General features: G+C 35.6%; 1 protein-coding gene across 6 annotated transcripts in view; it reads right to left on the bottom strand.

Annotated features, from left to right (window-relative positions):
* The window catches only part of SLCO6A1 (solute carrier organic anion transporter family member 6A1), a 114,829-nt gene that overhangs the window by 25,423 nt on the left and 71,023 nt on the right, over positions 1-18,383 (bottom strand). For 4 of the 6 annotated variants that reach the window (XM_070794072.1, XM_070794070.1, XM_070794071.1 and 1 more), the window contains 2 exons: positions 8,482-8,635; positions 547-734 (listed from right to left, as the gene is read on the bottom strand). In XM_070794072.1, the coding sequence (XP_070650173.1) occupies positions 547-734; positions 8,482-8,635 (342 nt within the window). The remainder of the gene's footprint in view (positions 1-546; positions 735-8,481; positions 8,636-18,383) is intronic. The other 2 variants (XM_070794073.1, XM_070794074.1) reach the window with 1 other exon arrangement.

Raw genomic sequence — 18,383 nt, forward strand, 5'->3', positions numbered from 1 at the left:
AAAATAATTTGAAAATAATGACCAATTATTCTGTTACTATGATAAAAATATCAAATATACTTCATATATTCAGGAGGAACAAATGAATAACCAATGTTTGTTTATTTTAGAATAATAATCAACTTATATATTAAAATTCCAAAATTCTAGAAGCTATTTTATGTTCCCTTATTGATGACACTGATGTTTTCTCATAGTCAAACTGGCTAATATAGAAGTAAGTAGGCAATAAACATCTATAACCAATGAATGAACATTGAAATAATGTGTTAAAATTAAGATTTTTCCTATATCTATGAAATTTCCAGGTGCGTAAAATTAATGTTTAGTTTTAAATTAAACTAAATCTGTTTTCTACATACCTTCTGCAAATAAATTAGAGGATTAAGCACATACAAGAATTTTGAAAATATAACAATTTTCCCCTTGAGCAGTTGCTACCTTGAAAAAAAAGCTTAAATTATTTACTGCAATATTCTAAAAGCTTCCTAAAATTGTCTTTCACATGTATTAAATGAATAATGATTATGAATAACATATACACACCGAAGGATGGTCAGGATGCTTGGTACACCAGCAAAAGCAGAAAATACAATTGTAGCAAAGATAAAAGCAATGAACAAAGGTAATTTATAACACTTTGGATCACATGTCCCTTTTGTAGCATCAATAAAATCACCTTGATCATCTGAGGTTGTTAATCCTTCTTTAATGCAAGAACAATTGTAGTATGTCTATAAAAATGAAGATAGGAAACAATCTTTAGAAATATAATCATAAGGTAAAAGCTCTTATAGTCATAAAATAAAAATTAAATCATTAACTGTTAGGGAGACTAGGCAGTTTTATTAGTAAATATTTTTTGCCGTGTTGCTGATATTTGTTGTTTTAGTCACTAAGTTATGTCCAACTCTTTTGTGACCCCATGGTCTGTAGCCTGCCAGGCTCTTCTGTCCATAGGATTTCCCAGGCAAGAATACTGGAGTGGGTTGCCATTTCCTCCTCCAGGGGATCTTCCTGACCCAGGGATTGAACCCGCATCTCCTGCATTGCAGACAGATTCTTTACTGCTGAGCCACCAGGAAAGCCCAATTAGTAAATATGCCTACATTAGATCGTATGTTGTTAATTTATAAATTCAGGACTAACGATAAATAATATCAAGGCATTTTACCTAACAAAGAATTGTGTACATGAGAATATACAATTATAGTTACTTAGGAAATATTGCATTAATTTAAGAAATTTCACTAAAAATATTTATATTTAATTATACAATAACTGAGAGAGATATGGGTTGAGAATGAATAAGGAAAATATAATGAACAAAATGGAATTTTAGATGGGATTTGAAATATGGAGAATTACTCAATTACGGACAGTTTTAGAACTGTGCTGAAAAGATAAGACTTTACTCTGTATGTGATGATGACAGGGCTGTTATCTATTAGGCAGAGGAGGCAAAGTGTGCCTAGGGCCCACAATACTTTCAGGACCAAAATAGAGGTTTTAATTTTACTGTCTTTTAAAATCAGAGAAAAAATAAATGTCATAATAAAGGAATATATTATAATGTATCAAGCCTGGATCATATTTGTCTTTACACCATTGCAGTTGAACATTAAATCAAATTCTCTCCCTCTTTCTTTTGTTTTAAGTGAAAGAAGAGGTTTACAAAGACGAAAGTGCCTAAAGTCAATGTAAGTCATAATGTAGTCCCTAACGAGAACCAATAAAACCTTCAGGTTGTTATTTTAGTACTGGTAATTCAAGAAAGATGAACAGGTGACATTTTCTAAGAAGAGCTAAACAGAGCTGGAGATACAAAAACTAGTAAGCAATTTGCTAATATATTGAGAAGATTCTAAATTAAATAATTTTGTTGTTCAGTCGCTAAGTCATGTCCAGCTTTTTGTGACTCTATGTACTGCAGCACACCAGGCTTCCCTGGGGAAATAAAGATGACTTGAACCTCAGTGATTCAGAAGATGATGGTACAAAAGTCATATCAGTTGTTTAGGGAAGCTGCTAAGTGGTTGCTGGATATGTTAAACAAAAACAGAAATATCCAAAGAGTAAATCATTCTTTCCGTCGTATTTTTTTTATAATGCCCTTGTACCAAACATCATTTTAGGTATTATTAAAACAGAGTAAACATACAACAGAAATCCCTGCCCTCATGTAGAAAATTTACTTGTATAATATAAGTGATTTTTTTATATAAAAAGAACCTTTAATGGAGCACACGGTGATGAATACTACAGAGAAAAAAAATAAAGGAAGGAAAAATCAGAGAGATGATAAGGATGAGTTTTGCACAGTCAGGTAATGCCACAAAGATACAGTGATATTTAAGCAGAGGTTTGAAGAAGGTAAAGAAGTGAGCCATTGTGGCTATCTGAAAGAAGTATATTCCAGGTAGGAAAAACAAAATAGAAATTAAAAAGCCTTGGGACTTGAGCTTGCTTGACAAGTTGAAAGAAAACAAGGTGGAAAATTTGGTTGAATCAGAGTGGACATAAAGAAAACTAAGAGAAAACAAGATCAGAGTAATGAGGAAAGGATTTATACAGAAATTGGTAGGTAATTGCAAGAGCAGTTTAGAACTTTGGTTTATATTCTCAGCAATATGAAACCATTAGAGGGGTATATGTATAAGTGATATATTTAAAAAGACTACTTTAGCAGCTATATTGATACTACTGAACTGTGAAAGCACAGAAAAGTTAAAAGGCTATTGAAATAAGATGCAAGTCAGTGGTGACTGGGGCCCAGGTATCAAAGAAAATGATGAAGATCATCAGATACAGCATGTATTTTAAAAGTAGATTTGAAGGGTCCTAGGGTAGGAATGCTTACCAGAAGGAGAAAGTCATATGGAGAAGGCCTCCCTGAAAGAAACTAAGATTTGCAGGAAAGGGCGGTCAGTCCAAGGCACAGAGAGGGAACCAAGAAAATAAACACAATGGCTTTACTTTCTCCTACCCCATCTTTCTGATTTTCTACTAGGACTTCTTACTAGCATATAGTCCAGTCAGAAGCTAGAGGGCAAAGGAACTCTCATCCTATAGTCCAGTATTCTGGAACAATGAGTAGGGTAGAGAAGGTGCAAAGTAGAGATCTAGTGTAACAAACAATTGCAGGCCATAGAACCTAAGCTGACCAACAGGAAAAGTGAAAATATGAAGAAAGTTTAGTGAACAGATGATAGAATTACAAGATATTAGGCTCTGTGGAGTTATAACCAAAGAGATATAACCAAAACGGCAAAAGTTAAATTAAAAATGAAACATTAAAAAATATTCAATCCAAATAATAAAAGAGGAAGACAGATCTAACTCTACAATATCAATAATTACAATAATTGTCAGTTGTCTAAAAATGCCAATTGAAAGACAGACATTAACAGAAATGTGGAATAAAGCAAAAGCATATTATCCATGGGCTATGGGAGACACTTTAAACTGTTGGAAAATAAAATGATAGAAATAAGATGCACCATGAAAACAGCAAGAAAATCTACAGTGACTATTTAATACACAAAACATACTTCAAGAAAAAGAGTATTATCAGAGTTGGAAAGGAACATTTTGTAAAGATAAAAGAAACAATTCATCAAGAAGCTGTGACAATTATTAATGTTATGCACACAGTGAGAGAGTCTGAAAATGCATGAAGCCAAAATAGAGAAATAGATGATGGTATAATTATGTTGATATATTTTTATATATAATGTTTAGGATTTCATATATCATTACAAAGTATGCAAAATGATAAGAATAATCGGCTTAAAACTAGAAGAACAAACATAAGTAGGCTACTACAAATAGTAGACCTGAAAACAAGAACTTTAAAACAGTTATAATTAATATTTTCCAGAAAATAGAATGTAAATAGATAAAATATCTTAAGGAATGTACAGTTTCTCCAGGGGTTTGGATTCTGCAAAAACACAGTGTTAGAACTGAAAAATACAATGAGTAAACTTACCACCTCAGTTAATGGGTTTGACAGCACAGCAGACATTGCAGAAAACAGAAATAGCAACTGGAAGACAGGCCAATAGAAAATATCTAAACAGATAAAAGGAGATGGAAAATAGAAAAAAAAAAAAGCAAAAAAAAAAAAGGATGGGACGCAGTAGAAAAGTCTATTTGTAGTCTAGTGTTAGGCAGAATTCTAAAATGGCACCTATGAATCCCACCCCTCTATTTTATAAACCTGCATAATTACTAGGTTGATGGAAACTGGTGAATTTTAATCCTCTTACTAAGTTTATGTTACATGGCATTGCTAAGAGGTGGTAAACCTCACCCAATCAGATAGTGTATATAAGCAACTGGGCCTTTCCCAAACTCAGAGATTCAGAGCATGTGTCATAAGTGAGATTCCTTTGCTGGCTTTGAAGATGGAAGGAGTCATGTAGCAAAGAAGGGGGGTGGCCTCTGAGACCTAAAATCGGCCCTTAGCAGACAGCTAACAAGTAAAAGGAGGCTTCATTTTTTACAGTCCAAAGGAACTAAATTTGGCCCATAATCTGAATGAGCTCGGAAGTAGGTTTTTCCCCCCAGAGCCTCCAGAAAGGAATATATTTCAGCCAATACCCTGATTTCAATCTGTGAGACTCTGAGCAGAGGACTGAGTGATGCCATATCTGGACTTCTGATCCTGTCAGCTAATAAATGAGTATTATTTAAAGACACTAAGGCTGTAATAATGTGTTACACAGCGATATTAAGCTAATATACAGTGCTTCCCCCTCCAATAAAAGAGGAAAAAATGAGGGAGAAACAATTACCAAGAATTTTCCAACTGATAGACTATAAATCCAAAAACTAAAGACATTCTGTGAAACTCTAGCAAAATAATTATAATGAAAACCGCATCCAAGCACATCAAAGTAAAATTCTTGAAAATCAAAAATAAAGAGAAAATTTTAAAAGCAGCTAAGCAGCCAGAGACATAAAGACGACATAATGGCATCTTCCAAATGTAGGGGCGGGGCAGGGAGTGGGGACAGATCATTGCCAATATAGGATTCCATACCAAATGAAAACAGTTTTTCTTTTCAGAAATGAAAGGTAAAATATAGTTCTTCGGGAAGAAAGAAAATAACCTCATATGAAAATGCAAGGAAATGGGCAAATTGACTGTACAAAACAGCAACAAAAAGGGTATGGTGTGTGCTGTGTCTGACTCTTTGTGACCCCATGGACTGTAGCCCGCCAGGCTCCTCTGTGTACGGAGGGGGTGGCCATTTCCTGCTCCAGGGGATCTTCCCAACCCAGGGATCCAACCCAGGTCTCGTGCATTGCAGGCAGATTCTTAACCATCTGAGTCACCAGGGAAGCCCATAATTTACATAATTTATCAAAATTACATATGTCTGCAAGAATACTGAATATGTCACCCAAGGATACTGGAGTGGGTCGCCTATCCCTTCTCCAGGGGATTTTCCCAACCCTTTGATGTGGGGTTTCCTGCATTGCAGGTGACTTCTTCACCAGCTGAGCCACCAGGGAAGCCCAACAAAAAGGATATGGGTCCTTAAAAGTATATGGGGAAATAAAATATATATGACAAAAATAACACACACAAAAAACACAAAAATAACACAAAGGAGGCAAATCAGTAATGAAATTAAAATATTCTAGGGGTGTTTCAACTGGAAGAGACCCTAAGCCTGCCTTCTTGTAATCCTTAACACTTTGGACAATACTGACTTCCCTTCTCTATAAATAATTAGAACGAGGCTCCTGTTGAATGAGAGCAGTCTCTAGAAGAAGCCCCCTGAAACTGCTGTTTTATGATGAAAGCCATATCAGCTGCTGAAAAGAACTGCTGCTAAGCTGCTAAGTCACGTCAGTCGAGTTCGACTCTGTGCGACCCCACAGACGGCAGCCCACCAGGCTCCGCCGTCCCTGGGATTCTCCAGGCAAGAACACTGGAGTGGGTTGCCATTTCCTTCTCCAGTGCATGAAAGTGAAAACTCAAAGTGAAGTCGCTTAGTCGTGTCCGACTCTTAGCGACCCCATGGACTGCAGCCTTCCAGGCTCCTCCGTCCATGGGAGTTTCCAGGCAAGAGTACTGGAGTGGGTCGCCAGTGCCTTCTCCGGCTGAAAAGAACTAGTCCCAGTGAAAAGATCATGAAGAAAAGCTAGAGATTTCTTTCATATCTATGTAAGGATAGTTGAAGGTCTTTGATAGCATGGAAAATAGCAATACATGTGGGTCTCAAAGAGACAAAACACTTGGAATATTATCAACATGAATAGCAGATATCTGTTTTCAGTTTTGGTAAAGCTGTGAATCTCTACAGAAAATTAGAAATCTTCAGAGATGTAGTGTTTCCTACCACTCCTCTTGTAAATTTTTGCATAAATCTAACTGAAGGGCACTCAATTCTAACACATTTGACCCTGATCATACTTTGAATATGAACATTTAATCAGAATTATTTCAAAGTTGACATATTTTCATTGAAAAAAAAATTTCCAGAAGGAATTCCACTAACACAATTTAGACACAATAGTTTTTTATATATGTTTAAAGTTTTTTAAATATTTCTCTTATTTAATTTTCATTTTGTTAAAATTATGTTTATTGGTATCAGTTCTTTCCCACTTGAAGTTAATGTATGTTTTATCCATTAATTGGCTTCATCTGTATCAAATGGTACTAATCATAACATCTGCTATGGTCAGTTTTCCTTCAGAGACTTTATTGCGTTTCAAAGCTAATTGTCTTGGGTAATTTGTAACATCTAATTTTTGGTCATGGAGAAGGCAATGGCACCCCACTCCAGTACTTTTGCCTGGAAAATCCCATGCATGGAGGAGCCTGGTAGGCTGCAGTCCATGGGGTCGCTAAGAGTCGGACACGACTGCGCGACTTCACTTTCACTTTTCACTTTCATGCATTGGAGAAGGAAATGGCAACCCACTCCAGTGTTCTTGCCTGGAGAATCCCAGGGACGGAGGAGCCTGGTGGGCTGCCGTCTATGGGGTTGCACAGAGTCGGACACGACTGAAGCAACTTAGCAGCAGCAGCAGCAGCAGCAGTAACGGCAGCAAGTTTTGGTCAAAAATATTTCATTCTTTTAATTTTTATTCAGGATCAAATGTTATCACAGAGCACCAGCCTGGGCTCCCTGTATTATGTGGCAGCTTCCCACCAGCTATCTATTTTACAGATGATAGTGTATATATGTCAATACCAATGATATAAATAAAAATGGTATCACACAGTTTGAGTCACTATTTTGTGAATTACTTCATTATTCCTTAAGAATTAATTATTCCTTAGACAAATTAAATATAAAGATTTTTATGAAATAGAAACAAATCCCTAAAAGGGATTCCCCAGAAAAAGAAAGAGGGGTTAGAGCATTTCAGTGAGTGGACTTTTTGGCTCTTGAATATCCCATGGGATCAAAACACCAAAGTCAAACAGTTCTGCTTTATACTGTGGTTACAATATGAACACTTAAAAAATCATTTATTTAAAATAAGATTTTCCATAAGTTAATAAATTGTTGAAGATGGGTAACATATAGGAGTTCATTATGCTTTTCTACTACATTTAAAGTTTTCTATAGTAACCTATTTTGAATGATTTAAAATATTTTAAATATATTTTAAAATATATAAATCATTTAAAATATGTAATAGTTTTTAGAAAATATAATATTTATAAATAACCATCTTAAATTTTAAAAATTTAAAGAATCATTTTAAACATTTAAGAAAAAAATTTTTAAGGGTATATAATCTTTTCAATATAAATATTCAATAAAAACTGAAGATACATTGTTAAATCATAGGCCAGAAAAAATACGACAATGAGGAACTAAAGTTGGTCAGGTATGTTATTATCTTGTAATAAAATTATCTGTTTGTGACAGCAAAAAAGAATATTGTGGTGTAGATACGAATAAATAAAGTACTAGTAAAGTACTTCATTGCCTACTTGGGAAGATGGTATAATGTCCATATGTGAGGAAAAATGCTCTTTGTTTTTCTCTTCCCCTCACAAAGACCAGCCAGAGAGAGAGGAGAGAGAACCATTGAATAAAATGATGGGTCCCAAAGTCGTTCCTGGGCTTCCCTGGTGACTCAGATGGTGAAGAATCTGCCTACAATACAGGAGACCCGGGTCCCATCTCTGGGCTGGGAAGATCCCCAGGAGAAGGGAATCTTGAGTATTCTTGTCTGGAGAATCCTATGGACAGAGGAGCCTGGCAGGCTACAGTCCATGGTGTCACAGAGTCGGACTCCATTGAGTAACTAACACTTTCACTTCACTTACGGTTCTCCATAAGTCCTATGAATTGTGACCAATAAATCCACAATTTAAGAAAAATTTAAGAAAAGAGAAAATAAGGAGAAAAAAAGGACTTTATAGAGAGCAAGAGTAAAATGTAAACATCTATAAGATGCACTTCTTAATGGAGACAGAGAAGCATAATAGAAGATAATAACCTTGCTAGCCTTTAATGTTTTAGACTGTGTACAACCTGCAAAGCAAGGAGAAAAATATCCAATATCATTTCTTCCACATGTAGCAGAATAAAATGCAGACGAGCATTTACAATGAGAATTGCAAGGAGCTGTCAGGTTTCCCAACTGCCCTATTCTGTAAAAAAAAAAAAAAGAGATTGAATGTAATTATAATACTAGTGTATTATACATATTAACACACACATCGAGATATCAATGAGACCAATAAAATGTGATTCTTAATTTTAACAGATTTAGGAATAACTTCTATACAATAAACTGTACATATACAAGGTGTAGAATTCGCATACACTTGTGAAATCATCACTGCAATCATGTTAAAGAACACGACCATCACCCGCAACGGTTCCCTCATGCTCCTTTGTATTAAAAGTTCCTCCACCCCATGGCATCTGCTGATCTACTTTCTGACACTATTCATTACTTTCAATTTCAAAGCATTTTATGAAATGGAATCATACAGTATGTGCCCTCTCTTTGTCTGACTTCTTTCGTGAAGTTGGTCTTTACATGGTCTTTGTATGGTCATATGTTTCCATGTCTCTTGAGTAACATCAAGGACTAGAATTTTTGTATCATATGGGAGGTGTTCGTTTAACTTTTTAAGAAACTGTCAGTTTTCCAAAGTGATTGTGTTATTTCATAATCTCAGAAAGAGTGTATAAGATTTCAACTGTTTCCTATATTTCTTGCCAACACTTGGAAGAGTCTTTTTCATTTTAGACATTCTAACAAAGATATAGTTTGAGAGTCCCTTGGACTGCCGGGAGATCCAACCAGTCCACTCTAAAGAAAATCAGTTCTGAATATTCACCGTAAGGACTGATGCTGAAGCTGAAACTCTACTTTGGGCACCTGATGCGAAGAACTGATTCAACTGAAAAGACCCTGATGCTGGGAAAGATTGAAGGCAGGAGGAGAAGGGGACAACAGAGGATGAGATGGTTTGATGGCATCACTGACTCAATGGACATGGGTTTGGGTGAACCCAGGGAGTTTGTGATGGACAGGGAGGCCTGCTGTGCTGCAGTCTATGGGGTCGCAAAGAGTCAGACACAAATGAGTAACTGAACTGAACTGAATATGAGTTTCCCTAATGACTGATGCTAGACATCTTTCCATGCACTTATTTTCCATCTATATTTATTATTTGGTTAAATATCTGTTCAAATCTTCTCCCCATTTTTGTGGCTTTCTTATTAAGCATTGAGAGTTGTTAATATTAGCAAGAAATCAAGTTCTTTGTTAAACATATGATTTTCAAATATCTTCTCATAGTCTATGGTCTGTCTCTGCATTACTTTAATGGACTCTTTCAAAGAGCATGTGTTTTTTATTTTAATTAAGTCCAATTTATCAATATATTTCTTTGCGGATCACATATCTTGTGTCATATCTAAGAAATCTTTGCTGAACACAAGTTCACGTAAATTTTTTCTCATATCCTTGGAATTGTATATTTTACATCTACAATCCATTTTAAATTATTGGCATTGTATAATATACAGATCAAAGTTTATTTGTTTAAATATAGATATCTAAGTGTTCCATAAACTGCATATGCACTCTATCATAAATCAATTATCTATATATGTATTTGTGTACTTTTGGACTTTATTCTGTTCCACTGACTTACTTGTCTATATTACACCAATACTACTTTCTTGATTATTGTGGCCTTATAATAAGTCTTGATATCAAATAGTGTTAGTCCTCCATCTTTGTTCTTTAGAATTGTTTGTTTGTGGTTTTTCTAGGTCCTTTGCATAACTATATGAATTTAAATGTCATCTTTCCAATATCTAAAGAAGGAAGCTCACTAGGATTTTGGTTGCGAGTACATTGAATACCCACATTAATTTTTGTATTAACATCTGAAGATTAACATCTTAAAGATATTGAGTCTTTTAATCCACCAACATTGGATATCTCTTCATTTTAAAATTTAGGTCTTTAATTTCTCTCAGCATGTTTTACAGTAATCATTGTATAGAGTTTTTACATCTTCTATCATATTTATCTTTAAAATTTTCTTTTTCTTGATACTATTGCTAATGGTATTGTTGTTTAATATCAATTTCAAATTGTTTGTAGGTAGTGTATAAAATACCAAAGATTTTTGAATACTGATCTTTTCTTCTACAGAATTTTTTCTTGCTTAATAGTATTGTTAACGTTATTTTTTAAGCTTTTCTAGTTTTATTGAGATATAATTTACACTTTATAAACTTAAGGTGCATAGCACAATTATTAGACTTACATATGCCATGAAATGATTACCACAATAAGTTTAGTGAGCATCCATCATCAATATAAAATTAAGTAAAGAAAAAAAATGTCCTTGTAATGAGAACTCTTAGAATTTACTCTAACAACTTTCATCTATAACATGTAGCTGTACCCCACTCCAGTACTCTTGCCTGGAAAATCCCATAGACGGAGGAGCCTGGCGGGCTGCAATCCATGGGGTCGCTAAGAGTCAGACACGACTGAGCGACTTCACTTTCACTTTTCACTTTCATGCATTGGAGAAGGAAATGGCAACCCACTCCAGTGTTCTTGCCTGGAGAATCCCAGGGACGGGGGAGCCTGGTGGGCTGCTGTCTATGGGGTCACAGAAAGTCGGACACGACTGAAGTGACTCAGCAGCAGCAGTGTCTATTACATCCCTAGTACTTATATATAAATGGTAGTTTGTACATTTCCACTGCCTTCCTTCAGTTTCTGCTTAAAACCCTGCCTTAGTAACAAATTTGATATATTTTTCTGAGTTATTAGTTGAGTGGTTGGTTGGTTTTTGAAGCATAATTGGCCTACGACACTGTTAGTTCCTATTACACAGCATGGTGATGTGGTTTCCTATGCATTTCAAACTTTCCATCACACTAAGTCTAGTTACAACACATCAGCACACACAGATATTACACAGTTACTGACTATAATGCCCACACTGCACATTTCATATCCGTGACTCACTTATTTTGCAACTACAAGTTTGTACCTCCTAACTCCCTCACCTATTTAATTCCTGCCCTCAACTCCCTTCTCTCTGGCAAGCAGTTGTTTGCTCTCTGTATCTATACCACTTTGTTTCTGTTGTGTGATGTTTGTTCATTCGTTTTTAAATACATTCCACACATAAGTGAAATCATACAATATTTGCCTTTGAACATATTTAACTTATATTTAAATACCCTCTATTTCCATCTTTGTTGTTACAAATGGCAAGATTTCATCATTATTTATGACTAATATTCCACTGCATGTGTGTCGCATCTTTTTTTATACATTCATCTATTCATAGGCACTTGGGTTGTTTCTATACCTTGGCTATTGTAAATAATGCTGTCATAATTACTGAGGTGCATATATCTTTTCTAATTAGTGCTTTTCTTCTCTTCACCTAAATACCCAGGAGTAGAAACTAAACTTGTACGTATGCTTTGTATATATTGGATATAAATCCCTTATCAGATATATCCTTTGCAAATACCTTCTCCCGTTCAGTAGACAGCCTTTTACCTTTTGCTGGTGCTTTCTTTTACTGAACAAAAGATTTTTAGTTTGATGTAGTCCCATTTGTTTATTTTTTTATTTGTTTTCTTTGCCTGAGGAGACATCCAAAACTATCACTAAGACTGAAGTCATAGAGTGTACTGCCTGTTTTCTTCCAGTACTTTTGTGATCTCAGGCCTTACATTTAAGTCTTTAATCCATCTTGAACTTATTTTTGTTTATGGTATGAGAGAGTAGACCAGTTTGATTCTTTTGCATGTAGCTGCCCAGTTTTCCCAACACCGTTTGTTGAAGAAGCTGTCTTTTCCCCCTTGTATATACCTTCATTGTTGGAGCTTAATTGTCCATATAAGATCGCTTTTATTTCCACTGATTTATGTGTCTGGTTTTTGCGTGTGCTATACGTTTTGATGACTGTAGCTCTGTAGTATAGTTTGAAATCAAGGGAGCATGATTTCTTCTTTCATGAGATTATTTTGGCTGCTTAGGGTCTTTTGTTTCCTTACAAATTTTAGCATTAGTTGTTCTAGTTCTCTGAAAAATGTCATTGATATTTTTAGGGATTGCACTGAATCTGAAGTTCTCATTGCGTAGTATGGTCATTTTAACAATATTAATTATTTCACCCATTCAGTTCAGTTCAGTTCAGTCGCTCAGTCGTGTCCGACTCTTTGTGACCCCATGAATCGCAGCACGCCAGGCCTCCCTGTCCATCACCAACTCCCGGAGTCCACTGAGACTCACGTTAACATGGTCTATCTTTCCCTCTGTGTATCATCTTCTATTTCATTCATCATTGTCCATTATAGTCTTCTGAGTACAAGTTCTTTACCTTCCTAGATTTACTTCTAGGTATTCTGTTCTTGTAATGCATTTAAAATGGAATCGTTTTCTTTTCCTTTTAATTTTTAAAAATGTATTTGTTTTTGGCTGTGCTGGATCTTCATTGCTGTGAAGTTGCGGTGAGTGTGGGTTACTCTTCACTGCAATGTGCAGGCTTCTCATCTCAGTGGCTTCTCTTCTTGCAGAGCACAGTCTCTGAGGCACACAGGCTTCAGCAGCTGTGGCCTCAGTAATTGCGGCTTGTGGACTCTCAGTGCACAGGCTCAGTAGTTGTGTCACAGCTTAACTGCCTCACAGCATGTGGGATTTTCCCAGACCAGGGATCAAACCAGTGTCCCCTGTATTGCAAGGTGGATTCTTAACTACTGGACGACCTGGGAAGCTGGAGATTGTTTTCTAAATTTATGATAGAAATTAGTTAGTGTATAGAAATGCAACAGATTTCTGTGTATTAAATTTATACCCTATAACATTACCAAATTCACTGATGAGCTCTAGTAGTTTTTATATCCTGTTTTGAATCCTTTCTAGCCACTCTATATATTTTCATTAGAGTATTTAGAACATTTACATTTAAAGAAATTATTACTAGTATGTACTTTACCGTCATTTTGTTCACTTTGGGGGGTTTGTTTCTGTGGGTCTTTTTTGTTCCTTTCTCTTCTTTCGCTCTCATCCCTTGTGATTTGTGACTCTTTTTCGTGTTATGTTTGGATTCTTTTCTTGTGTGTGTGCCTGTGTAACTAAGAGATTTTTGATTTGCAGTTACCATAAAGTAGGTACCCACCGACAGAGACACATGTATCATTATTTTGTTATTTATCTCAAGTTCAAACACATTTTAATAACCCTGCATTTTTGCTCCACCCATGTTTCCTGTTTTTTACCTAGATTACATCTTTTTGTGTACCCTTTAACTATTTATTGCAGATATAATTTGATTAGTTTTGTCTTTTAGTCTTTCTACTGACTTACATGTGGTTGATTTACTGTCTTCCCTTCATATTGCCGTCACCAGTGAGTTTTTTCCTTTTCTAATTTTCGTGTTTCTAGTAATGGCCTCTCCTTTTTCAGTTAGAGAAGTCCTTTTAATATTTCTTTTTTTTTTTTTTTTTTTTGACTATACAATTGGCAAAGTGATGTCTTTATTGGAGAGGGTGTGGAGAAAAGGGAACTCTCTTACACTGTTGGTGGGAATGCAAACTAGTACAGCCACTATGGAGAACAGTGTGGAGATTCCTTAAAAAACTGGAAATAGAACTGCCTTATGATCCAGCAATCCCACTGCTGGGCATACACACTGAGGAAACCAGAAGGGAAAGAGACACATGTACCCCAATGTTCATCGCAGCACTGTTTAATATTTCTTAAAAAGCTAGTTTGGTGGTGCTGAACTCTTTCAGCTTTTGCTTATCTAACTTTTTATCTCTCCATCACATCTGAATAAAAGCCCTGTTTGGTATAGTATTAGGTTTTTTCCCTTTCATCACTTTAAATACATTAAGCCACTCCCTTCTGGCCTACAGAGTTTCTGTTGAAAAGTCAATTGATAGCCTCATGGGAGTTAATAATACTACTTTTAATATTGATTTCTACAGTTGTAGGTAGCATATATACATGACATAGATTCTTGTAGATTTATTAGTATCTTACAAACTTGCTAAGCTCATTTTATTACAGTGTTTTTTTGAATTTTCTACATAGGCAATGGTGTTGACAACAGAGTTTTGCTTCTCATACCTTTTATTTTTTTCTTACATTATTGCAGTGGTTAGAAGCTTTATTTGGATTTTAAAATTGTCTTCTACTTGAATTTTTATCATACGGATTACTGGTATAATAACTGTGTTAACATTCTTCTCTGATAAGCTTAACATATACATCAGTTATGGGTCTGTCATTTTGCTAATCATTATGGGTTGTATTTTTCTGCTGATTTGAATTTCTTTTAATTTTTCAAGGGTATTTAGGTCTTGTAAATTTCACCATTTTGGAAACTAGATATTTTTGTATTTTTATAAATAAGGTTTGTTCTGGAATGCAGCTAATTTATAGGTAAATGCTTTTTGCCTTTTTGAGCTCTTGCTTCCAAGATTTGTTAGAGCCAAAGTAGTGCTCAGTTTAGAGCTAATTATTACCCGTTACTGAGGCAAGATCCTTCTGTATTCTATACGCTCTGTGATTTTGGAGGTTTCCCAGTCTAACTGGTCAGAACAGGCACTAACCCCAACAGTGTGTGTGTGGTGGGTTCTGCTTGCTTTAATTTTCCTTTGTAGCCTTAGACTCAGGTACTTTACTCGCATATATGCTAGTTAGTACTCTGCTTCATACTTCATCCTCTGTAGATACGCTGTGTCTTCTCGTATACTATCCTCTGAACTCTAGCTGCACTGATTTTTTCTGGACTCTCAGCTTAATTGCTTCAACTCAGGGAGTTTGACAGAATCTGTATGGTTCCCCCTTCCTGTACCATGACCTCAAAACCCTCTTAAGGCAGTAAGCTGGAGGAATTATAAGGCTCACCTTAAATTTTTCCTACCTCTCATGTATCACTGTCTTTCACTGACCGAGTCCTCTGTCATGTAAACCACTGTCTCAATTTTTGTCAAAATTTTGGTTGGCTTTTGTAGTAGGGGAAATGTGTTATTCCATCTTGGCTGAAAGTGGAAATCCAGAACAATTGCTAAATATAAATTTATAAGGAAATAAAAGGATCTTAATTTACATTATTAGTCATTTGAAAAAGTAGCTATATTTAAAATCATTTTTAAGACTATCATTTTTTTATTTATAAACTATGTATTTGAACCAATATAGGCAGCATGAACTGATTCTTGGTAAAGTGCATGAATTTATTGAGAGAATGTCAAAGAGCTCATAGAAATATGTAAGAAGCCTCAAAAAGTAGATTCTAAAAACCATCGTGAACCCTAAAAAGGCAAGCAAAAGTACATTATAGGACTAATCTTCTTAGCGAGATGTCCCCCGTGCCTCCACCCCTGGGATCTGATACACTGCAGTATCCAGTTTTACACTGGCTGCTGCAGGTAATCTCTGGCTGATCATGGGCTTTTTTCTTACTTTCTCAAAAATCAAAATCTTGAGGGAGCAGTCCAATCAGATGAGCCTAACTCATACACCTGCTCATGAGAAGACTAGTTTGTATCTCCTTTTGGTTGATTTAAAGGGCTTCCCAGATAGCTCAATTGGTAAAGAATCTGCCTGCAATGCAGGAGAGCCCGGTTTGATTCCTGTGTTGGGAAGATCCACTGAAGAAGGGATAGATGAGTCAAGGCCCTGACTCACATGTACACTGAATAAGCCCCAAACAGGAGAGAGGATGAATATTAGGCACCAGGAAGGTATAGTTTTTGTATAAATTTGTAATATATATTGTTGCATTTAACTTGCTAATGTTTTGTTGATGCTACTGCATCTAAGTTTATGAGAGATATAGTTCTGTGTGATCCTTTTTTTTTTTTACTATCTTTGGCTTTGCTATCAGAACAATACCAGCCTCATCAATCAAGTTAGGAAGTATTCCTTCCTTTTATACTTTCTAGAAGATACTGTGTAGAATCACTGTTAATTCCTTAAATATTTGGTAGAATTCTCCAGTGAAATCATCTGGGCCAGCATATGTTTTAGGGGTACTTTGTAAACGGTGGATTCACTTTGCTTAATAGTTCCTTCTATAACTATTCAAATTATCTACTTCATTTTGGGTGAGTTTTTTTTTCTGTTTTCGAGAATTAGTCCATATTACCTGTCAAATTTATATGCATGGAGTTACTTTTGGTAGGCCTTTATTCTTTAAATATCTATGAAGATAGATATTGCCTATTTTATTCCTCATAACAGTAAACTGTATGTTTTCTGCTTTTTTTCTGTTAATCTTGATAGTGATGTGTCAATTTTATTGATCTTTAAAAGAATAAGGTGTTTTTTTTTGTTTGTTTGATTGATTTCTACTTGTATTATTATTTGCTTTCTTCTGATTCTTTTGAGTTTATTTTGCTCTTAAGTTCATGGGTAGGACCTTAAATTATTGAGGTATTTCCTATTTTTTTAGTGTATGCATTTAGTACTATGAATTTCCCTCCCAGTCCTGTTTTAGTTTGGTCCCACAATCGCGGTATGTGGTATTTTCATTTTCATTCAGGTAAATGTATTTTCTGTTAATTTTTCTTCAGACTTCTTTGATCTGTGGGTTCTTAGAAGTGTGTTATGTGGTTTCCGAGTGTTTAGAGACTGTCTCATTATTGTTGTTTGATGACAGTTTGATTCTGCTGTGGTATAGTGCTCTGTATAGTTTCAGTTCTTTTATACTTTAAAGGTCTGTTTTGTAACCCAAAGTATGGCCTATTTTGCTATATATTCCATTTGTATTCAGAGAATAGGTATTCTGCTTCTGTTGACCGGAATGTTCCATAAATATAAATTTGTTTAAGCTGACTGACTGTGCTATTCAGTACTTTTTTATCTCCCTTGAGAGAGGAGTAATAAAGTTTTCAAGTATATTTTTGGATTTATCTTTTTTCTTTCAGTTTTACTAGCTTTTTCCTCTTAGATCTTGAGTCTCTGTTGTTAGCTGTACACTTAAGTATAATTGTTTGCTCTTTGTAAATTGACCATTTATAATTTTGCAATGTTTCTTTATCCCAGTTTCTTTATCAATGTTTCTTTATTCTTGATTCTAAAGCCTGATACTAATATATTTATTTTAGATTTCTTTTGTTTAGTGTTTGTATGTTATGATTTTTTCATCTTTTGACTTTCAGTATGTATGTCATTATTTACTATAGATTTCATGTAGACTGAGTTTAGCTTAGGTTTACTTTTTTAAACAATCTGACAATCACTGCCTTTAAATAGGTAGGTTTAGATTAGGGATCAATGAATACACTCTATAAGGAGCCAGACAGCAAATGTTTAGGCTTCACAAGACTTGTGCTGTTTCTTGTATATTCTCAGGTATCTGGGAGCCAACTGTGATCTTCCCAGAGACTGGGGAAGACATCAGACACCACCTTTGACTTCTCACTCTAGCCCACTACAAATGGCCAGTCTCCCTGGAAGGAGCAAGTACACATATCTGCCATCCCAGCTTTTCTGACTGCTGCCCAAGGAAGGAACAGGTCCTGGGATCACTTGGCTGTGATAGCCAAGGGGCCTTGTATTCACAGGACTGTAAACAAAAGAGCAGTTATTAATAGGCATAAGAACACCCCTCCTGCAGTGATAAACTCAAGCTTAGCACAGAGGGAGCAGGCAGGAAAAGCCTATCTCCCAGTTTCTCTCTAAAAGTAACCTAACTACATATTTTCTCCTCCACTGCTTAAGGATCCAGCTTCCCATCTGCCTGCATCTATGTGCCAGCTGCCATCCTCTCCCTTGGGCCACTGACACATCCCAGCCATCCTTAACTACTGGGGGTGACTACAGACAAAAAAGGACACCTGGGCAATCACAAAGATTTGATGAACAGCCAAGAACTCAGGGTT

The sequence above is a fragment of the Bos indicus genome, chromosome 7 (assembly GCF_029378745.1).
Source record: "Bos indicus isolate NIAB-ARS_2022 breed Sahiwal x Tharparkar chromosome 7, NIAB-ARS_B.indTharparkar_mat_pri_1.0, whole genome shotgun sequence".
In the NCBI taxonomy this organism is placed as follows: Eukaryota; Metazoa; Chordata; class Mammalia; order Artiodactyla; family Bovidae; genus Bos; species Bos indicus.